This window comes from Camellia sinensis, chromosome 14 (genome assembly GCF_055761805.1).
Source record: "Camellia sinensis isolate YWXY chromosome 14, ASM5576180v1, whole genome shotgun sequence".
Classification (NCBI taxonomy): domain Eukaryota; kingdom Viridiplantae; phylum Streptophyta; class Magnoliopsida; order Ericales; family Theaceae; genus Camellia; species Camellia sinensis.
In genome coordinates this window covers 19,455,001-19,479,488 of record NC_138974.1, presented here as the reverse complement: position 1 = coordinate 19,479,488, position 24,488 = coordinate 19,455,001, and the positions used below count along the sequence as shown (strand labels likewise).

Below are 24,488 nucleotides of genomic sequence, written 5' to 3'. Positions count from 1 at the left end.
ATTGTTGAATACTTGCAACCTCCTTTGGTTAATAAACATTTGTTTTCTTAACTCCATTTGATTGGGCTAATTAAATTGATAAAGAGGTAATCTTTGCAACTTGGTAAAGTAAATGCCAGTCAAGGAGATGCTAGGTCAAGTGCAAATCAATGACACACAGACCCTTTGAGCTTCTTTTGACTAAAAATCACCATAAGAATTAAGACCAACCAAAAAAGATTTTTTTAGGCTTTATTGTGATAACAAATCAGCTAGCAATTGCGCTCATGGTCCAGAAAACATGAAGGAGCAATGCACCGATTGTTTATTTTTCCATCCCTACTATTACAAGAATTTCGCAATTTTTTTTAATATATATTTCTAAAAATGGCAAACCTCTTTATCCAACTAAGCATTCATAACACTCAACATGTTCGAGTAATTAACTATTGAGAATTTATTAACATCAATAAAAGTTTTTGTTTTTGTTTCTGTTAAGTATTAGTGTATAAGGGTAGTTCTGTCTTTTGTTCCTTTAGTCTTTTATTATAAGGCCTCGCTTGGGAATAAGTTTTTTTAGTAACTTTTTGGCTTTTTGGGTAAAATGTGATGTAAAAAAAACTAGTATGTTTGGGAAGACTTTTTGGGTTTTTAGGAAAAGATGTGCAAAAAGTAGAGAGAAAATGAAATCGTTGACTTTTTGGTATGAATTGTTGGCTTTTTGATTTTTTTATTTACTTTTTGACTTTTTGGCTAAAAAAGCCACTTGTCAAACGAGGCCTAAGTATGTGCAACCCTAATATGTTTAGGTGTGAAATAATATACAGCAGCAGTGCTCTCTCTTTTCTTCCTCTCTTTCTTTTCTTTCTTTTATGCAAATCTAGCATGGTAACAGAGTTTCATCTTCCTCCTTGAAGATTCTTCTCTTGTTTCTTGTTTCTTTCGTTCTTCCCCGTACACAGAAAAAAATAAAAAATAAATAAAAAATTCATGGTTGAAATTTGATGGGTTTTCACCCTAAATTTTTATTTTAATTTTTTGATGAGTTTTTGAGTGTTTTTTCAATTTTTGTTGATTTTTGGAAAAACTAATTGATTTTTTTGGAAGTCCCTACTGGGGCTTGGTTTGGCTGTTTTTTCCTTCCTCCCTTACCTTGGGAGCTGACTGGGACTGTCCTAGGGTTGGGAGGACTGGTTTTGATGATTTGGCAAGGTTTCACTCTATTTTTGTCGATTTTCCTTAGTTTCAACACGTTTTTCTCTCAGTTTCTGATTGGTTTTGGCCTCTCCAACCCCTGTTTTGGCCCTGTTTTTGTCTCTAGAGATAACTTTTGTCCTTAAGTTGAGTTGGTGGATTTGCCTCTGTTTGTTTTTGCTGTTTTGGGCTGGTATTTATTTTTTTCTATTGTGGGCATTTAATCTTCAATGGCAGAGGGCGAGACTAAGGATACAATTAGTGATGAGGGTGGCCTCCGTCGTGTTATGACTCTTACCAACAATCCCTCTCTTCAAATTAGTCCCATTACATTGGATGGTTCCAACTATTTGATTTGGTCACGCTCCTGTGGTCTTGCTATTGCTGCTCGCCGTTTGACTGGCTACATTACTGGTTCTCTTCTCCTACCGGATGGTGATGACTCACTCCATACTCAATGAATTTCTAGAAATGCACTTGTTATGACTTGGCTAATCAACTCTATGCAGCCCACTATTAGTCAAAGTTTCCTTTTATTAGATACTGCTTATAAGATTTGGACAGCTACAGCCCAAATGTACTCCCAACAAGGTAATGATGCGCAGGCGTATGAGTTGAGGAAGAAGCTTCGGAGCTTAAATCAGAAAGATAGATCACTCGCAGTCTACTATGCTGAGTTGAGTAGTCTGTGGCAGGAACTAGACTATTACCAAAGCTTTCAGGTTGTTTGTTCTCGGGATGCCACGTTGTTTCAGCAAACCGTGGAGAAAGAGCGTGTGTATGACTTTCTTGCTAGCTTGAACTTGGAGTATGATCAGATTCGCGTCGAGGTGTTGGGTCGTTCTCATTTTCCCACCCTACGCGAGGCTTATGCCCTTGTCCAGCAAGAGGAGAGTCGCCGTAGTGCTATGGTGCATTCCTTTATTCAAGATCATTCTGCTTTAGCTGTTGCTCCTCCTACACAGGCTCCTCGGCCTAGTCCGGTTCAGTTTGGGAGTTAGGGTACACTGGCTGATCGAGATCGCTTGAAGTGTGATTATTGTGGGAAAGACATACATGATCGAAAGCATTGTTGGAAACTGAATGGTCGCCCTACTCGGGGTCGGGGTCGAGGTCGTGGTAGTACAGCTCGACCCCAAGCACATGTGTCTGAGATTGCTGTGAGTCCTTCTGAGCCTAGCACTCTTTCCCAGGATGAGTTACACACTCTTAGGCGTTTGATGGCTTGACTTGACTCTCCTTCTATCACAGTTTCTTCTACTTCCGCTTCTTCCAATTTTGCCAACACAGGTATTCCTGCTAGTGCTCTTAGTACCTTATCATCGCCTTCTTGGATTATTGATTCAGGTGCCACCAACCACATGACAGGTGCCTCTAGTCTTTTCTATTCTTATTCTTCTTGTTCCGGCCGAGACAAGGTTTGAGTGGTTCATTGTTCATCTTTGCTTTCTCTTTCATCTGCGCTTCATGTTCTTACTTTTTCCACTAACTTGCTTTCTGTTAGTAGTCTTACTACTTCTCTAAATTGCTCAGTGACATTTTTTCCTACTCATTGTGTCTTTCAGGACCTGGCTACGGGAAAACGATTGGCAATGGTAGAGCACAAAGTGGGTTGTACTTTCTGGATGTCGTTCCTCCTCTCGTCCCATCTCCAGCTCTAAAGTGCACTACTGGCTCTTCTCTTTCTCTCCTTCATCAGTGGCATCGCCGTTTGGGTCATCATTCCTTTAGTGTTTTAGAGAAACTTTTTCCTTCTTTAGTTCGTGATTGTCCTAGGAGTATTTTTGGTTGTGATGCTTGTGAACTTGCAAAGCATAAACGTACTTGTTACCCTTCAATTAATAAAAGAAATACTTTTCCTTTTATGCTTATTTATACCGATGTGTGAGGCCCTTCCCCTGTGGTTTCTACTTCTGGGTATCGATGGTTTGTTACATTTATTGATTGTTTTTTCCGTGTGACTTGGATTTACTTGCTTCGAACTAAGAGTGAAGTTTTTTCTTGTTTCCGAACTTTTCATAAAATGGTGACCAATCGTTTTAATGCTCAAATCAAAATTCTTCGTAGTGATAATGAGACTGAGTATGTTGATAGAGTTTTTCGGGCATACCTAGAGGAGCATGGCATTCTTTATCAGACTAGTTGTGTTGGTACTCCTCAACAGAATGGGGTTGCCGAACGCAAGAATGGCCATCTTCTTAAAGTTACTCAGCTCTCTTGTTTACCATGAATGTCCCTAAGTCATTTTAGGGTGATGCTATTCTTACCGCTGCTTACCTTATCAACCGTATGCCTTCCAGTGTCCTTCAATTCCAGATTCCTCTTCAACTGCTTCCTATTGCATATCCCACCTCTTCTCTTCCTCCTCGGGTGTTTAGGTGTGTCTGTTTTGTTCATTTGCAACCTCGTACTCGTGAAAAACTCGATCCTAAGGATGTGCGTTGTGTCTTTTTTGGTTATTCTGCTACTCAGAAGGGTTACAAATGCTATGATCCTCACACTCGCAAAGTGTATGTAAGTATGGATGTCACTTTCCGTGAATCTGTGTCCTTTTCTTCTCCGCCATCTCCTCCGGGGGAGAGTAGTAGTGGTATGGATGAGATTGCGGATGAGGAGATGGCCTATCAACACAAGTTGTCTTTTTTCCTTCCTAGTTAGCGGACTATTATTTGTGGTGAGGGGGAGCCTAATAGTTCTCCTGATGTGGAGCCTGACATTAGTGGTTGTTTGAACAGGGCTGATCTTAAGACTTATTCTCGACGTCCGAAAGAGCAAGCATCCCTTGTGCCACCAAACCCATCATCATCCCTCATGCCAGTTCCAGGTAATGAATCTCAGTCTATTCCTCTACCTGTAGTTGAGAGTCCTGTTGTCAATGATTCGAGTCTTCCTATTGCTCTTAAAAAGGGGGTTAGGGCTTGTACTCAACACCCCATTTCTAAATTTGTCATATGATTCATTGTCTTCTACATATTGTGCTTTTGTTTCGTCTTTGTCTTCTGCATGTATTCCCCAGGGTTGGACAGAAGCTATCAATGATCCTAAGTGGAAAGTAGCTATGGTAAAAGAGATGCAAGCTCTAAGCAAGAATAACACTTGGGAGTTGGTTTCTCTTTCTAGTGAAAAAAAGCCTGTAGGGTGTAAGTGGGTGTTCACCATCAAGCATAAAGCAGATGGAACAATTGAACGGTACAAAGCACGATTAGTGGCCAAGGGATTTACTCAGACATATGGAATTAATTACCAAGAAATCTTTGCTCCTGTGGCAAAGATGAATTCCATTCGAGCTATTCTCTCATGTGCAGCTAATTTGGGATGGCCTTTACGGCAGTTAGACGTGAAGAACGCATTTCTCCATGGTGATTTGGAGGAGGAGGTATATATGAATATACCACCAGGATTCTCATCTCAGTCTACAGTTGGGAAAGTTTGTAAGTTGAAAAAGGCGTTATATGGTTTGAAACAGTCTCCTCGAACTTGGTTTGATAGATTCCTAAAGCCTATGTTGAGGTTCGGGTATAAGCAAAGCAATGCAGATCACACAATGTTTGTCAAACGTCATGCAAATAAAGTAACTGTGCTTATAGTATATGTGGATGACATAGTTGTGATAGGTAATGATGAGGAAGAAGTGACACATCTTAAGATGCTGTTGGCCAAGGAATTTGAGATCAAAGACCTTGGTTCGTTGCAGTACTTTCTTGGGATTGAAGTTGCCAGATCTGACAAAGGCATTTTTCTTCTCAGCGAAAGTATATTCCAGATCTTCTTGAGGAAACTAGCATGTTAGGCTGCTGACCTGCTGATTCGCCAATTGAGGCTAATCACCATCTTTGTAGTGGTGTTGGTGATCTTGTGGAGAAGGAAAGGTACCAGCGACTTGTGGGAAGACTTATATATTTATTCCACACTCGTCCAGATATTACCTATGCGATTGGGATAGTGAGTTAATTTATGCATGAGCCTTGTGTCCCTCATTTGGATGCAGTGCATCGTATTTTGAGGTATCTTAAATCTGCTCCTGGAAAAGGGATTTTATTTTCCAATCATAGTCACTTGAGGTTGGAGGCATTCATAGATGCTGATGGGGTTGGTTCTATAGATGACAGGCGATCTACCTCTGGTTACTGTGCATTTGTGGGGGGAAATTTAGTCACATGGCGTAGTAAGAAACAAACAGTGGTGTCCAGATCTAATGCAGAGGCAAAATACAGGGCTATGGCGCATGGTACATGTGAATTGATGTGGTTCCAGTCCTTGTTGAATGATATTGGGTTTGTTTGTAGTGAGCCATTGACACTATACTATGACAACAAAGCTGCCATTAGTATTGCTCACAATCCTGTTCAACATGATAGAACAAAGCATATTGAGATCGATAGACATTTCATCAAGGAGAAATTGAATAAGGGTTTAATATGTATGCCTTTTGTGAAGTCTGCAGATCAATTGGCTGATGTCTTTACTAAGGGTCTTAGTAGTAAGGTTTTCCATCCTATTTGCTACAAGTTGGGCATGAGAGATATCTTTGCACCAACTTGAGGAGAAAGTGTTAAGTATTAGTGTATAAGGATAGTTCTGTCTTTTGGTACTTTAGTCTTTTATTATAAGTATGTGTAACCCTAATATGTTTAGGTGTGTGAAATAATATACAACAGCAGTGCTCTCTCTTTTCTTCCTCTCATTCTTTTCTTTCTTATATGCAAATCTAACAGTTTCCAAATATTTTCATACCCTTTCAAATGCTTTTGCTATTTCTCATGTTTTCAAAACATTTCAAAAAGTTTCCATTTCTATTTGCATTTCCAACCTAACCGAAAGAACGTACTAAAACGAAATTTTGATCCTACTAGAGAAGACGGGGAAAATTATCACATTTTAATAAAAACAATTGATTTCTTTAACACCAATTTATAACCCAAGTTTGACATCACATATGCACACCCCTACAGTACCACCAAACAAAGTGCTGGCCAAAATTAACAAAAAAAAAAAAAAAAACCTGGTCAGAACAACTATGTTGACAATTATAGATAAAGGGCTTGTCATTATAAGAAACATCAATACACAGAAATCCTAATGAACAAAATGATGACAAAAAAAATTGCTACTTACTGAAGCAAATGTAAAGCATAGAGTATGAAAGACCAAGATACCTAATATCCAACTTAGTATCTGCAGCCCCAAGCATACAAATAAATCGGCTTGGACAATGTTGCAACTCAAATAAGGATGTAGCCCATCTCACAGCACAAAAACGTACTTCACTTTGTTCCTTGCAAAATGAAAAATGGTTTACATTGGGGATCAAGAAGCTTATGGTGAAACCAGAATTGTGTGCTGCAGATTAATGACAAAACCATCATCCTAAATTCGGAGAGAGAGAGAGAGGAGTCAAACAACAGATACAGAAGATGACCAGACTGTAAATGAATTATACCAGTTGAGAATTTATCAGCAGAAGTGCCTCCAAATCCTTTAAGACAGTTGTGGGTGCATCCTGATACTCAGGCAAGAAACCAATTAAAAAAGAATTCAGTACGAAACAGAGAAAGAACCAAAACAAAAAGAGTAATTCACATATACAGTGCAGAACAAAGCTAGAATGTTGAAGTAAATAGTAGGCATTTACATGTAAAAGACCACAAATACATCTATATCTTTTATCTGAAATTTAATTCCCTTCCATGTAATTGAGCTTACATGAAAATGTTTAATCAATACAATCAGAAAAGAAAATTGTAAACTATATCATAAAAAAAAGGACTGAACTGAGATACCCTGTATGCAACAGCAAGGGAGTTGGTCGAGTCTTGGATAATGAGACGAAGAAACTGAGCCTCTGACCTCAGAGCATCAAAAAGCCGAACAGCAATGTCAATCTTATCCCTGATACCACGAAAAAAACAAAAATAGGAAAATGATCCAACAGAATGCAATAACACATAAAAAGAAAACAAAAGCAAAAAATATATATATATAGGAAGGGAGATCATGTACCTGAAAAGTTGAGGCATGCGCTGTGAAAGCATTCCAATAGCTTGATACGCAAAACTTTTGGTGTCTCTAGCAATAGCATCTGAATGAATACGATTATACTGATCCATCAAATAATTTTACCAACTTATGACAAATAATTATGATAGACCACGGAAGTTCACAGAATGCATATTGTGTCACAAGTGAACCTGATTCTGAAGTTGAATAATGATCAAGAGACTTCAGAATTCCAGTCAGTATAAGAGGGCCCATAAGTTTCAGCTGATCCATTTTTGCCTGCATACAATTGAAAGGAAGGTCGAATAACTACTTTACAATGTTTCCCATTCAATAAATGCCAAAGAAAGATTCACATGCAGCTTATGGGTGAAAATCTCCAAGAATATGCGATAAGATACAAGAAAGGTCAGCAGCTATCCTTTCCAATATCTATGTGCAGCAATTCCCCGACTTCGCACAGAAACTTACAACATGAACATACCCTTCAACTGCATAAAATGTCATTAAGTCATATATGGACTTCAAATTTTCCATTAAAAAAAGTTACCAGAATATTGGCCGGAGACAGGACCAAACATGAGTCATTTTATGGCAACAACTGTCCAGCATGGTTAAGCTCAATGAAAACTCCACAGAAATTGCAAGATCACACGAGATAGATAGTGAATAAATTATCCAGTCATATGTAGCCAGCATTGAAAGCAGAGAAATAGGAAGTTAGCTGTGGTGTGGCAAGAATTTTAGCAAATTCACAAACATATGAAACATTGTGGTGACCAAATGGTTGTGGTGTGCTCAGTTTCCATGTTACAAAAAGGGGGAGGAGAAAAAAAAATATTGGCGTATATTTGATACAGTACTCTGCTGTTTCCCTTTAACTATCCAATTCGGGGATTTCAGCATATCCTCACCATCTCATGCTAATCATATTGGATACCCACTACCAAACCAAACCCTCAAAACTCCCCACTCCCCCTCAACTGCCTGTACTGGCTTAGATAGTGGCACCAGCACCAATGTCATGAATCTACAGTTTCTAGTCATGAAATCAAGGCTTGAAACTCTGCACCTCCACGCCCTAGAAGTTCCAAATCGAGTGCTCAAATCACCCATGACACCAATTACTATGAAACTCCTGAAATTTCTAATAAGAATTTTTCCAAAGAACTACAATTATTTGTTGAAAATTCAACACTTCACTGAAAGGAATCATAAAATTGTTGTTATTATATTTCCAATATTTATTTCTTTTTTTAAGAACATCAACATAAGAGAACTATGATTAAAGGAAAAGGAAGAAGAATAAGGATAATAAGGAGAACCAGATATCCTCCTAGAGAAGAAAAGGAGAAAAAATAAAGAAATAACAGCTGCCATAGTGCCTTAATGCTCTCAACGAGCATCTGAATAAATACGAGGAAGATGCATTGAGTAGAATACACCACCGCTAAAGTCAACCATGCATCATGTAGACTTTATAAAACATTGAAGGCGGATAGGGAAGCCCCTACTCAAGTGTCCCCTACAGATAGAGAGAGTTGAAAGCAGAGGTTGAAGACCCTGAAGACCCTGCCTGAAAGCCCCAGTAGAATCAACATCTCTTACTCTGTGTATCCTCCTCCTATGAAGATCATGGCCAAATATGAACTTATTACTGTTTGAATCCATACAGTTTTATTTAACATGGAAACCTTTTTATTGGGTTATCAGGTGTAAATGCTAAAGAGAGATCGCATATAACCCGATATATAATCGCCGTAACGGTTGCGATGGCGCGGTTGCGGTTGTAGGGTGTAAAGGCCGTAGCCAAGGTTTCGGAAAGCAATTGCAATTGCGGTTGTGGTTGCTATAACGGTTGCGGTGGCACGATTGCTGTTGTGGGGTGTAAAGGTTGTAGCGTAACGATTGCAGTAACCAGAACCGTGAATTTTTTTTATTTTTTGCACAATTTGAAAAAAAAAACTTATCAATACACTTTTTTTTTTTTTTTCAAAATCACATTTATTGGGGTTTAAAATAAATTTTGATCAATTTTTGTTAGCTTTTAAGTATAAATCAGCTAGTTTTTGTTAGTTTTAAGTATAATTTTCATAATCAGTTAGTTTTTTCAAATCACTATAAAAGGAGCTTTTAATATTTTATTTCAATAGTTAATAACTTTAAGAATAATTGATTTTAAATGTCTACAAAATTATTTTTGACCAATACCTGAACTAACTAAATAAAAAATATTTACAATTATTAAATGAAATGATTATAAAAATAACACTCTATTAATACACATTAATGTGTGCTTGGGAAGAGAAAAATTGGGTACATATAAAAATAAAAATTGTGCCATGAACAAAAATTGTTTTTGAGCTTTTTTTTTTTTTAAAAGACATTTTTTTTAGACAACACGTTATAGCTAACTAAATAAGATTATTTACAATTAAGTATTAAATGAAATGAAATGATTATAAAAATAAAAATAGTGCCACAAACAAAAATTATTTTTGAGCTACTAATTTTATTTATTTTTTTTAAAGACATTTTTTAGACAACACATTACAGTAACAAAATAAAAAATATTTATAATTAAATATTAAATGAAATAATTATAAAAATAAATACAATCACTGTTTATATATTTTTTATTTTACATGTTAATGTAATGAAATAAAAATTAAAAAATAACTTATAAAGAAAAAAAAAATCATACAAGGTTTTTTCTTTGAGTTTAGATCACTTGACTATTCGTTCTTCTTTTGTAAGCTTTTTTTTTTTTTTTTTTTTTTTTTTGAAAAGGAAGCTATTTAGAATATTGTAGAGGTGTGTAACATGCCGTTACGTAACGCTAAAACAACCATTACACGTGAATTTTCATCACCCCGCAAAAGCGGGTGTAACGGGTAGCGCCTACTGCCGCAACCGTTACGTAACACCGCTTTTTGAAACCTTGCCCACAAGACAATCATTGTTATGTCAATTAAGCTTGCACAAGGCATTGACAGCTAGCAACATGCTGGAAATTTGTGTTTATGTATATAATATGATAGTGGTGTTGGTGGTAGATAGTGGCATGTATATAATATGATAGTGGTGTTGGTGGTAGATAGTGGCATGTATATAATATGTAAGTGGCATATAATGGGTTATAATGATGTTTGTAATATCTCCTGTATAAGGAGTGTCATTTGGTCTTGTAAGATAAGAAGTTTTGAATATAACAGAAATATATTCCTTCTTCCTCATATTTTCAGAGTTCTTCTTCCTCATATTTTCTAAGTTGGTATCAGAGCAACAAAAAACACAGCAGCCCTAAAACCGTCATAGCCATGTCGGAAGTCACGTCCGAAACCACTTCAACCCCTGCCGCTGCCATTCCGGTGAAAACATCCAACTCTCACTCTGTCCAAATCACCACCATCCACCTAAATGGTGATAATTTTCTCCGCTGGTCACAATCTGTCCGGATGTATATCCGTGCGCAAGGAAAGATCGGTTACATCACTGGTGACAAGAAGGCTCCTGCTGTTAATGATCCGCTGTTCGACAGTTGGGACGCTGAAAACTCCATGGTTATGACATGGTTGGTCAATTCCATGGAGGAGGATATAAGCTCTAATTACATGTGCTATACTACAGCACAAGAATTGTGGGATAATGTTAGTCAGATGTATTCTGACCTAGGAAATCAATCTCAAGTTTTCGAATTAACTTTGAAGTTGGGAGAGATTCGTCAAGGAGATGATTCTGTCACCAAATATTTCAATTCGTTGAAAAGGTTGTGGCAGGATCTTGACATCTTCAACACATACGAATGGAAATCGGTTGACGACTGCAACCACCATAAGAAAACTGTGGAAGACAGCCGTATTTACAAGTTTCTTGCCGGCCTCAACATTGAGTTCGATGAAGTGCGAGGAAGAATTATTGGCAGACCTCCTCTCCCATCCATTGGCGAAGTATTTGCCGAAGTCAGAAGGGAAGAGAGCCGAAGGAGCGTCATGCTTAAGAAAAAAGGTACTGGTGAATCAATTGAAATTTCTGCTTTAATTAGCGATGCTGCGGCCAACAAGGCTGCAAATTACCAGCGCAGGTTTGATGATAAGCCACGGGTCTGGTGTGATTTTTGCAACAAGCCTCGCCATACACGCGAAACGCGTTGGAAGATCCATGGCAAACCTGTCAACTGGAAAAGCAGCAAACAAGGAGAGAAGAATCGTGGCTTTCCTACCGCTAATGAAGCCGATTCAGGTCCCTTCAACAAAGAGCAGATTGATCAACTCTTAAAGCTGATAAAATCCAACTCCTCATCCGGTACTCCTAGTGTTTTGTTGGCACAAACAGGTAGAAATCCTAAAGCCTTCTCTTGCCTAAACTTCACTCTGTGGATCATAGATTCCGGTGCCTCCGATCACATGACTAGTTTTTCCCATTTATTTAGTACCTATTTCCCTTGTTCTGGTCATGACAAAATCAGAATAGCCGATGGCAGTTTTTCACCTATTGCAGGAAAAGGATTTATTAAACTAACTGAGAAAATTAATCTCAATGTTGTTCTTCACGTCCCCAACTTAGCCTGTAACCTTTTGTCTGTCAGTAAACTATCTAAGGATTCTAATTGTCGTGTTACATTTTTTGAATCCCATTGTGAATTTCAGGACCAGAACTCGGGGATGATGATTGGGCGTGCTAGGATGCTTGATGGTCTTTACTACTTTGATGAAGTACCTGTTAGTAATAAAAAAGCTCAGAGCTTTAATAGTACTAGTTCAATCTCTGTTCGAGAAAAAATAATGCTATGGCACTATAGGCTAGGACATCCTAGTTTTCTTTATCTGAAACATTTATTTCCAGAATTATTTAAAGGGATTGATTGTTCTTCTTTTCATTGTGAAAGTTGCATTTTTGCAAAATTTTATCGCTCTACTTATTTGCCAAAACCTTACCAGGCTTCCAAATCTTTTTATTTGATTCATAGTGATGTTTGGGGCCCTTCTAAAATCACTACTCTTTCTGGTAAAAGATGGTTTGTTACATTTATTGATGACCATACCCGCTTATGTTGGATTTATTTGATGAATAAAAAATCTGACGTGAAAAATTTATTCACAAATTTTTACAATATGATTGAAAACCAATTTCAAACCAAAATTGGTATTTTACATTATGATAATGGAACAGAATATTTCAATGAGCAGTTGGGTGAGTTTTTGGAAAAAAAGGGGATTTTTCATCAATCTACATGTCGGGATACCCCTCAACAAAATGGCATTGCAGAACGAAAAAATAAACATCTACTTGAAGTAGCACGTGCTATAATGTTTTACATGCATGTTCCTAAATATTTATGGGGTGAAGCAATTTTAACAGCCTCTTATTTGATAAACAGGATGCCTACAAAGGTGTTAACATACAAAACACCTTTTGATTGTCTCAAAACGTTTTTTCCTGACACGAGGTTGTTTTCTGATTTACCCGTCAAAGTTTTTGGATGTACTGCCTATGTTCATGTTCCCAGTCAATTTCGTTCAAAACTTGACCCCCGTGCTATAAAATGTGTTTTTTTGGGTTATTCCTCAAACAAAAAGGGGTATAAGTGTTTCGATCCTCAAACCAAGAAATTTCATGTGAGTATGGATGTGTCATTTGTGGAAACAAAATCCTATTTCCCCAACACTTCTCTTCAGGGGGAGACAAGTGGAGTAGAAGACCGTTTTTGGGATATTTCTATCCCGCTCCCCAATGTCATTTATCCTACACAAAAACCACATCTGTCTGATAATGATCACTTAGGAGAACCAAGTTCTATGGTGCCTAGTCAAGAAGATTCTTGTTTAGGGAGAGAAGTACTACAAAATGATCTAAATCCTGAGCTTCAGGTTTATACTAGGAAGCGATTTCATCTGAGGAATAATGACCCGAATGTCCATCCTAATGACCCGAATGTCCACCCGAGTTCTGGCATCAAAATTTTAGGTAATCCTATCCCTTCTATTTCCGACCTTGATGTTCCTATAGCAATTAGGAAAGGTTTTCGAAATTGCATTAAACATCCTATTGCAAATTACCTCTCCTATCAAAGACTGTCTAAAAACCATAGAGCTTTCACATCTAGGATTTCCAACTTGTTTGTTACAAGGAATATACAGGAAGCATTGGATGATCCGAATTGGAAATTAGCAGTCATGGAGGAGATGAATGCTTTAAGGAGAAGTGGTACTTGGGAGATAGTTGATCTACCCAAAGACAAGAAAACAGTTGGGTGTAAATGGGTGTTTACGATAAAATGTAACGCAGATGGAAGCGTTGAGAGATACAAGGCGAGACTGGTGGCTAAAGGCTTCACTCAAACTTATGGGATCGACTATCAGGAGACGTTTGCTCCTGTTGCTAAAATAAATTCCATCAGAGTACTGTTATCTCTTGCAGTAAATTCAGATTGGCCTCTACATCAACTTGACATTAAAAATGCATTTCTCAATGGTGATCTTGAAAAGGAAGTGTTCATGAGCCTACCGCCGGGATTTGAGCAGAGACTTGGAAGCGACAGAGTATGCAGATTGAACAAGTCATTATACGGACTCAAACAATCACCAAGAGCGTGGTTTGAACGCTTTGGGAAGGCAGTTATCAGTTGTGGCTTCTCGCAGAGTCAAGCAGATCACACAATATTTTATAAACATTCAAAAAACAATAAAACTGCAATTTTGATTGTTTATGTTGATGACATTATTTTAACTGGTAATGATGAAGCAGAGTTAGCAGCCCTCAAAGAGAAACTGGCAAAAGAATTTCACATTAAGGATCTGGGAGCCCTCAAGTATTTCCTCGGAATGGAATTTGCAAGATCCAAGGAAGGTATATTCGTTAATCAGAGAAAATATGTTCTTGATCTCCTTGGAGAAACAGGTATGCTTGGTTGTAAGATGGTGGAGACGCCGATCGAGCCTAACTTGAAGTTACAAGCTGCTAAGGCTGAAGAAGTCAAAGAGAGGGAACAATATCAGCGACTTGTAGGGAAATTGATTTACTTGTCTCATACGCGGCCTGATATTGCCTTTGCAGTCAGCATGGTAAGTCAGTTCATGCACTCACCAGGGGCAGAGCACTTTGAGGCCGTTTATAAGATCTTAAGATATTTGAAAGGAACTCCAGGGAGAGGCTTACTGTTCAAGAAACATGGACATCTTCAAGTTGAAGTATACACAGATGCAGACTGGGCAGGAAGTGTTACAGACAGGAGATCAACATCCGGATACTGCTCCTTTGTAGGTGGGAACCTAGTTACATGGCGGAGTAAAAAACAGAATGTGGTAGCTAGAAGTAGTGCAGAAGCAGAAGCAGAGTTCAGAGCTGTTGCCCATGGAATCTGTGAAATAATGTGGATTAAAAGAATTCTTGAAGAATTAAAGCTTTCTCACCCGACACCTATGAAGGTCTATTGTGACAACAAAGCAGCTATATCTATAGCTCATAATCCAGTTCTACATGATCGCACAAAACATATAGAAGTGGATAAACATTTCATCAAGGAGAAAATCAATGCTGGCATAATCTGTATGACCTACCTTCCAACAGGTGAACAATTAGCTGATGTGCTAACGAAGGGACTACACAAGAAGCAATTTGATAAGCTGACTAGCAAGCTGGCTATGGAAGATATCTTCAAACCAGCTTGAGAGGGAGTGCTGGAAATTTGTGTTTATGTATATAGGCCAAGTTTGGGAATACTAAATAAGTGCACTTTTTGTCTTTTTAGACTAAAAAGTTGAGGTTGAAAATATGAATGTTTGTGTTAACTTTTTGACTTTTTATGGAAAAATGTGTAATAAAAAATTGTAAAAATTGATTTGTAGGAGAAAATTAGAATTGGGAGTTGTGCAGCCGTAATTGTTGACTTTTGGTGAATAGTGATAACTTTTTAACTTTTTGAGTAACTTTTTGGCTTTTTGGCTTTTTGGGGTGTTCCCAAACTTGGCCATAATATGATAGTGGTGTTGGTGGTAGATAGTGGCATATATATAATATGATAGTGGTGTTGGTGGTAGATAGTGGCATGTATATAATATGTAAGTGGCATATAATGGGTTATAATGATGTTTGTAATATCTCCTATATAAGGAGTGTCATTTGGTCTTGTAAGATAAGAAGTTTTGAATATAACAGAAATATATTCCTTCTTCCTCATATTTTCGGAGTTCTTCTTCCTCATATTTTCTAAGTCAACATAATGACACCTCATCCAAAATTCAAAGGAGACCAGCTAATCCAACTAATCCATGAAATAGAGGCGCTTTTGTCAAAAATGTTTGACTACACCAGATAAAGAAAAAAATTATACTTTTTCCTTGTTGAAGTACGTTGCATATGGTGAATGATGGTTGGTCATAACCACTGACAATGCCAGACAAAATTAGAATAATTATAGAAGGGACTACAAGAGAAACAATGGAGTAGTGTACTACTCAGAAAGAATCACAACCTAGTAATCTTAGATATGAAAACTTATGCAAAACATGCAGGTAGGTACATACACGTCAGGAAGACTGTCATTGTGCTTTTTGCTCAGTCAATATAGTTTATCATGCCACCAAGGTAATAAAAAGCAGTCACAACCGTTACGTAACGGTTGTGGTGGTTACCACCACCCGTTAAAGCCGCTATAGCAAAATGAAAAAAATTCACGTAGCGGTACCGTAATGGCCGTAATGGTCCGTTCACTCTTTTACAATATTCTGAATAGCTTCTTTTCCTCCAAAAAAAATAAATAAATAACAAAAGCTTACAAAAAAAAAAGAAAATTTTTTAATTTTTATTTCATTACATTAGCATGTAAAATAAAATATATATAAATAGTGGTTGTATTTATTTTAATAATTATTTTATATAATATTTAATTGTAAATATTTTTTTATTTTGTTACTGTAATATGTTGTCTAAAAAATGTCTTTAAAAAACTAAATAAAATCAGTAATTCAAAAATAATTTTTGTTTATGGCACAATTTTTATTTTTATAATCATTTCATTTAATACTTAATTATAAATAATTTTATTAATGCCTTGTTTGGGAAGTAACCTTTTTAGCATAAAAGCCAAAAAGTCACTAAAAAAATCAAAAAGCCAGCCACCTATACCAAAAAGTCAAAGATTCAATTTTCACTCTACTTTTTGCACATCTTTTCGTAAAAAATCAAAAGGTCATCCCAAACACACTAGTTTTTTTTATATCCTATTTTAGCCAAAAAATCAAAAAGTTACTAGAAAAGCCTGTTCACAAACGAGGCCCTAGTTAGCTGTAAAGTGTTGTCCAAAAAAGTGCCTCAAAAATAATTTTTGCTTATGGCACAATTTTTATTTTTATTTTTATTTTTATAATCATTTCATTTGATAATTATGAATATTTTTTATTTAGTTAATTTAGGTATTGGTCAAAAATAATTTGTAGACATTTAAAACTAATTATTCTTAAAGTCATTAACTATTGAAACAAAATGTAAAAAGCTCATAGTGATTTGAAAATAGGAAATATATTGGATTATACTTCAAAATTACGGTAAATTACAAATACACCCCCTAAGGTTTGCTTAAAATATGAATTGCCTCTTATGATTTAGAAAATTACAAATACCTCCCTGACAAAATTTTTTTATTTAACAGAATTAATTGAAAAAGTGAAATTTCTAACTGTTCACCTATACAATAATAAAATTATCTGAATTATTAATTGAAATAAAATTTTAACATTATTAAAAACTGTAATTAAGATAGAGTACATGGAATATAAATTTAGTAACAGTAACAATGAAAACACAGGAGAAGTGAAGATTGAAAACCAAGAACTGCCTAAAAGTGAACATTTCGTTATTTAGGGTTGATTATCACAATAGCGGGGGAGGTTGATGTAGTTGTGGCCCATAGGATTAAGTCAGGATAGTGCAGTGAAGAAGTGCGTCTGGGGTATTGTGCGATAAACGAATACCCACTAGACTAAAAAGTAAGTTCTATAGAACGGCTATTAGACCAACGATGTTATATAGGACGGAGTGTTGAGCAACCAAGAAATAACATGTAAATAAGATGAGTGTGGCTGAGATGAGGATGTTAAGGTGAATGTATGACAAGACTAGACTAGACTAGACTAGACAAAATTAAAAATGAGTGTATTCGAGAATGGGTGGGAGTAGCACCGATAGAAGATAAGTTGAGAGAGAATCGATTGAGATGGTTTGGTCATATTCAACGAAGACCAACAGAAGCAATAGTGAAGAGATGTGATGCTGTAACGGTAAATGGAAGTGTTAGGTGACGGGGTAGGCCTGGATTAACATTAGCCAGCGTTATAAATAGAGATATGGATCTACTTAATTTGACTAACGAAATGGCCTTTGATAGGGTCGCATGAAGAAGAAAGATTCATATAGCCAACCCCATTTGATAGGACTTAAGGCTTGGTTTGGTTTTATTAAAAGCTGTTAATTAACTTGATGATTTATTAATAAAATAACCTATTTGTTATGAAATTAAAAACCTTAAGAGGCAGAATGTAATTTCTAGAACCACATGGGGTAATTTATAATTTAAGTAAAGCTCAAGGGGCGTGTTTGTAATTTACCCTAAAAATTAAAAAAAATTATCAAAATCTATTTTAAACCCTAATAAATGTGATTCTAAATATATATATATATATATATACATATATTCATATCAATAAGTTTTCTTCAAATTGTGCGAAAAATTAAAAAAAAAAAATTCACAATTCCGGTCACCGCAACCATTACGCTACGGCTTTTACACCCCACAACCGCAACCGTTACGGCGATCGCAACCGCTTTTTGAAACCTTGCATGCCACCCAACACAAAAAGGACAATTTTATCAGCAGTTCAGCATTTGCTTTCACGTTTGAAATGCTTGTCCGGATAATTGTGTCAAACTCAATTCTGATGTCATCAAGGAAAATGAAGAGGTCAAACACTTGAATGAGCAAAATGCATCCATGTGAAAGGATAACAAATATCTGTCTCTACAATGACCTAACTAAAAAAGCTAGAGCCTTTTCCTTCGACGTTTCATGCTATTGGTGTGCACCCTAGTGATATAAAGGGTGCTTTTGCAGTTGAGGAAGGATTCACCCCCGCATATAAATATTTTTTAAGGAAATATAAGAACATCAGAAAAATTAAAGAATCTCAAACTGAGAGATTTAAATATATAAGTGACTATTTTTTTGGATAAATTAAATATTTTCTAAATGTTTAAGGGAACAAAGAGAAGGGTTTCAAATTTTATTTGGTTTTTAATGTTCATTAGTTTTCAGGCAGACCTTTGTTTCTATATTTTTTATTTGCAAAAAAACAGACTATAAAACATTCCACATAGCTTAAAAAATTAGAAATGAAACAGACAACTAAACATTTAGAAAAACACACAACTAAAAATGCCCCGAAGAAATGCTGGATTAAGGACATGGCAATTAACTATGTAGCTTAAAAAAATCAGAAATGAAACATAAAGTCCTTACATGCTTGAACACCCAGACAGTGAACTCCATTCCCATCTGCCTCAACCTTGAGGTGGTACCACTTCCTATCACATGCCAAAATTTGAACAAATTCAAACATTGTATACCAATGAAATAGATGGGGATTAGGACGGACTTATGCTGCTTACCATATATGCATCCAAAAATACACTGTAAAGTTGATGGGAAACTATTTGCTGCTGTAATTGATCGACAGAAAATAGACATCAGCCTTGCCCTCAGAGCAGGATTGCCTGGAATGACTCTAGATTCTGGAGCAATACGTTCAGCTTCGGTATTACCTGCACAAAAATGTAAATCAATTATGTACTCAAGATGTGCTATAGTAAATTATAGGGAGCAAATGATCTCTAGACACTAAGTCATTCTAATCAAAGTAAAAAGGTGACCGACAACATGCACAATAATTTAACTGATTAGAATTATCAGAAACACTTACATGAACTCATTAATGATGTTTTAGGCTGGAATTGTGAACTCAAATATTGCTTATGTAACTTGCTTTAGAACACTAAATTCCAGATGATGGCAGATGTATATACCTTATATCCCTTTTGGTAGTAGTCTATTAATGACATTTTAGGCTGGAAAGATTTCCAACCATGATATCTTAATCTCTTGACAACAACAATCTCGTTAGATTAAGCAGAATTCCAGAACTTAAAAGACGCCAAGAAAATGGTGTGATAGTCAAAACTCTTTCGTTTTCTTTTCTTTCCCTCTTTTTCTTCTTTTTTTTCTTTCTTTTTTTGTTTGTTTGTGTGTCCGTAAGCGCACGCAAGCGTGTGTCACTACAGTTAGTAGTATCCAGTCTATCTTCAAAGATAATTCAGAAAAGGCCAAACATACAGCTGACTCACATGCTTAAGAGACCTCATATCATACCAATGACCCACTGAGCAAGTTTTACACCATCTCAAACTCACAATTCAATTCAGTATATAATATATATATATATATATAATTATATACATGCATCAAGATTTTAAAAAGCGACTACAAACCGTTGCGTAACGGTTGTGGTGGTTACCGCCAACCGTTACGGCCGCTATAGCGGTGTGATGGAAATTCACATATTTAACGGCCGTTTCGATGTTACGCAACACCCACAGCGGTACCGTAATAGCCATAACGGTCCATTACACACCGTTATACCCTTTTACAATATTCTATTTAGTTTCATTTCCTTAAAAAAAATAAATAAAGAAGGAACCGAAAGGCACAAAACATCAAACGCAAAACAAAACAAAATCTACAAAAGCAAACACATCTGGCTCAACTAAAAGTGGAACCCAACTATGAAGCACCAAAAGTAACGGACTTTCCAACCATGATATCAAGTGAACAATCCCCTAGAATATCCGCATGTTATGCACCAGCCAAATAAGCCACAGTAAACAATGAGCAGCAAGTAACCATGCCTTCCATCGCCGTCTCCCAACCCTCGTACCACTCCAGCTATGTAACAAGCCCACCATTGTCCTTGGTTAGACCCAAGACAAACCAAAAGTTGCCATAATGAACATTCAAAGCCTCGAAGGAACTGAACAATGGATAAGAAAATAATTCGACGTCTCCACATCCCTACAACACATGCTACACCTATTAACTATAATATGCCGACATCGAATCAAGTTATCAATCGTCAAAATACAACCTAAAGCCGCCGTCCACACAAAGAACACAACTTTGGAAGGACTCCCAAGCACCCAAATATACCTCCATGGAAAGGGAACCACTACCCCTGCCATAAGAGCCCGATAAAATGAAGCCACAGTGAAAACCCCTTCCGCCTTTGGACAATCCCATAACATAACATCCTCCCCCACCCCATCAAACTTGCAGCCCATACAAAAACCCCAATAAACCCACCAATTGATCCAACTCCCAATCTTGGACATCACGACGCAATTGAACATTCCACACCACTATATTCCCTTGCCCAGTCCCACAAGATGCCACAGTAGCCTCCCGATCCACCATATCAAAAATCAAAGGGAACCTCTCCTTCAATGGAACCTCACCACACCACTTATCCCTCCAAAATCGAACCCTACTCCCCTCACCAACCTTAAAACTAACCCAACCCCAAAACTCCAACCACCCTTGCCACATGCCTTTCCATAAACTCTGCCCATGAGACTGCCCCACGCTCTCCGTACACCCTCCCCCACCCCCCAACACCCCAAACCATACTTAGCCGCCACCACCTTCCGCCACAACTATTTCCCCATAAGAGCCATGTTGAACTCTTGCAAGCATTGAATCCCCAAACCCCCCTCCTCCTTTGGCCAACAAACCCAATCCCAGGCCACCAAGTGATAATAGAAACCCTCCCCTTTTTGCCCCATAAGAAATTCCGTTGAAGCTTCTCAATCCGCCTCGCAATTGCCACAAGAATCACATGCACTAACATAAAATATGTCGGAATACTGGACAAAACACTCTTAATCAAAGACTCACTGCCGATATGACAAAAAATTCCGATACGAAGTTCCTCAATTTCTCTACGCTTACCAGACTCACTTCTAGGTGCCCCAGGAATAGACTTCAAGTTCCACCAGAAACATACAAGTTACTTTCTGCTTCTTAAGACACATCCTGAAAATAAAACTCTAAATCAACCATGAAAAACTTTCGATTTCTATAGATTACAATTGACCTCTTAGAGTGCGAAATTTTAGAACAAATAAAAAATAGAAAATATAGAATAGTATTTTTGTTGCCCTCTTGACTTCACAAAGACAAGCATAAAGTACCCTTAACCCTGCTCACCACCCTACCCCCTTCATGTCCCCTTTGTCCATCATAATTAATAGACCATTTCTAAGTTTTTCTCTACTCCCTTATCCAACCTGCACCCTCAATGACCACTTCTCGAGTCTTTCATAGGTGAAGAGTTAAGCCATTTCACCTCAATAGCCTCCAACAAATAGATGGCTTCCTTCTCAAAACCCTAGCAGGACACCTCCAGAAGCTTGCTAAACCCCTATATCCTCCTCAGCACCCATTAAGAAACTTTGGTTGTTTTCATCCCAGCTTGCAACGAATCATCCATCAAAACCCATCTAGAGCCTTTGTTGCTATTGGAATGTATCTAATAGGTGCCACATACTGACCTCAAAGGTCCCTACATTCCAAATGAAGAGGCACTCCAACAACCCAAATCCACACCTGCTTCTACAACATGCCCGATTTGAGATAGCCTCTTGAAGACGACCACCAATCCAAAATGACCAGAGCTTTCGTTAATCCCAAGACCTAAGCCCAACAACAACATCTACGTTACACGAACTCTCTGGTTTTTTAGAGGTACCCGTGTTGACACGACACGACACGGGCACGGGGCATGGGCACGAGATATGGCTAGATACAAACGGATATGGCTAAAACTCAAAGATGGAGCGAGAGAGAGAGAGAGAGAGAGAGAGGGAGGGGGGAGCTAAAACTCACCTTTGCGAAGCAAGTTGAGTTGCAAAGCAAGATCGAAACACAAACCCTAGTTGCAAACTCGACTGAATCGAAGGAGATTTGAAAACCAACTTCACGAAGTCGAATCCATTCAGAAAACAACCCTAGGGCTTCGATTCCTCTTTGGTCTCTCTCTCTCTCTATCCTCTTCTTCTGCCGACTCTCGTCTCCTCTTCTTTTGTGTTCTTTTCTCTCTTCTTCTATCATTGTCTTCTCTTCTTTCTTTGTCTCTCTTCCTTTTAATATAATTTATATTATATGATATTATTCACCCAAAAAAATATTATATTATATAATATAATTTTTATGCCTAACATAAAATAATTTATTTTTATCATATATAATATAATTTATTTTAGGGGGCCTTACGTATAGGTCCTAATAAGTGAAGTTATTGTCCAATCAGTCTTATAATAATTAATGACATTTTTCATTAAACACTATTAAAAAATGTCACTAATTGTTAATTTTCAGCCATAGTTTAAAAATTGTTACAAAAAATGTCACTAATTATAAGTTTTAATGACAATTTGAAAAATTTGTCACATAAAAACGTCACTAAGGCCTCGATTGGGAAGAAACTTTTTTAGCCTAAAAGCCAAAAAGTCGCTAAAAAAAATCAAAAAACCAACAACTCTATACCAAAAAGTCAAAGATTCCCTTTTCACTCTATTTTTTGCACATCTTTTGATAAAAAATCAAGAAGTCATCCCAAACATACTAGTTTTTTTTTTATATCATATTTTAGCCAAAAAAAGTTACTAAAAAAGCCCATCCCCAAATGAGGCCTAATTGTAAGTTTTAGCAATAATTTATAAAAATCGTGACAAAAAAAAAGTCACTAATTGTCAATTTTTAGCGGCGCTTTTACTAGAACTTATTTTCAATAGGACTTGATAGGAATTAACTCCAACTATTAGGATCTATCGGTAGTTTACCCTTTATTTTATGCCTAAAATAATTTTTATTTGTTATTTATTTTTTAACAAAATCTGATATTCCTTAGTTATTTTTAACTTATCTTCATTTAATACATATATTTAAAAAATAACTATTTAACGTATTCTTGTACCCATATCCAAATTTGATTCCATATCCACGTATTCTCAATTTTTAATTTTGAAGTGTCCAACCCTTAGATACACACCCGCACCCGATATCCGTACTCGAGTCCGTGTAAAGTAGAACAACACTCCATCTTTTTCCCCATCCAAATTCAAACCTCCATGAGATTCAGAGCTTCATCGCAAATGTAAAGGGAGAGAGGGAAGGGGAACAATAATATCAAATGAAATTAACTTGACCAAAATTAAAAGTTATTAGACATTTCAAAGCAACCCATAATCAATGATAAAGTAAGCTACATGTTTACAATTCAGACCAAATAAGTGAAACGTAGTAATAAACTAATAGTCTAATACTTCAACTAATAACATAGTTTTACTTGAGATGTTCATGAGTTAAGACTTAAGATGCAAAAGTTAGATCACTGACACAGCCTTGACACATGAGTTCTATGCCTAATGAGATCACACAATTTTTTAAAGCCTCAAAGTGACCACAGTATACTAAATGAAATTCAAAATGGCTTTTAAAATGTTGGTATACACACAAACATGCCTACCTTTTCCCCACTATTTTCCAAACATAAGAAATTCAAACCTTTGTTGAACACCAATTATTATCAGCAGTCAATTTTCCCTTGAGTTCTTGTTTAATTGTTAATGTCAGCAGTGCTTAAATATGGATCAAGCATGAAGTTGAACAGAATAGAAAGAGAAGCACTAAATTAGGAAAAAAGAAAAAAGAAAAAAACACAAGGAAGTTGAAGTCCAAAAAGAAATAAAACCTAAACATGTGTCATACCATTAAACAGTAAAAACAGTCTACTTATCAGGTTTGCATCATCTAAATTTACACCAGAAGCCTTCTTCTTTAGAAGCTCCTCTCCTCTCTTAACAACAGCCTCTTGACTTCAACAGAACAACCATTAAACATGACGTCAAAATCCACAAATGAGACTTATGGGAAAATATGAAATTAAAAATTAAATTAAATCTTGTACAACATGAAAGTAACATATACCAGTCTGTGCAAGCAGCAATATAGAGGGGATACACAACTTCAGGTGCCAGCTCCATAGCTTCAATAACATTTAAGATCCCTAACTAAAGATTGAAAATTAGGGTAAGCAGGAGAAAATATATATTTTAAATTTTTTTCCCATGAAAAAACCAAGAAAGCATTTGAAAAAAAAAATCTTGGAATCATCAAGAAAAAAGATTATGCATAGGCCTAACCATCTAAATTCAGA

General features: G+C 36.7%; 1 protein-coding gene across 1 annotated transcript in view; it reads right to left on the bottom strand.

Annotated features, from left to right (window-relative positions):
• Positions 1 to 24,488, bottom strand: part of LOC114322390 (uncharacterized) — a 94,252-nt gene that overhangs the window by 57,369 nt on the left and 12,395 nt on the right. Inside the window, exons 6-14 of the mRNA XM_082906174.1 lie at positions 24,260 to 24,342; positions 24,041 to 24,147; positions 18,832 to 18,984; positions 18,683 to 18,747; positions 7,362 to 7,449; positions 7,174 to 7,252; positions 6,954 to 7,062; positions 6,614 to 6,673; positions 6,330 to 6,448 (exon numbers count right to left, since the gene is read on the bottom strand). Of these exons, the coding sequence (XP_082762300.1) occupies positions 6,330 to 6,448; positions 6,614 to 6,673; positions 6,954 to 7,062; positions 7,174 to 7,252; positions 7,362 to 7,449; positions 18,683 to 18,747; positions 18,832 to 18,984; positions 24,041 to 24,147; positions 24,260 to 24,342 (863 nt within the window). The remainder of the gene's footprint in view (positions 1 to 6,329; positions 6,449 to 6,613; positions 6,674 to 6,953; positions 7,063 to 7,173; positions 7,253 to 7,361; positions 7,450 to 18,682; positions 18,748 to 18,831; positions 18,985 to 24,040; positions 24,148 to 24,259; positions 24,343 to 24,488) is intronic.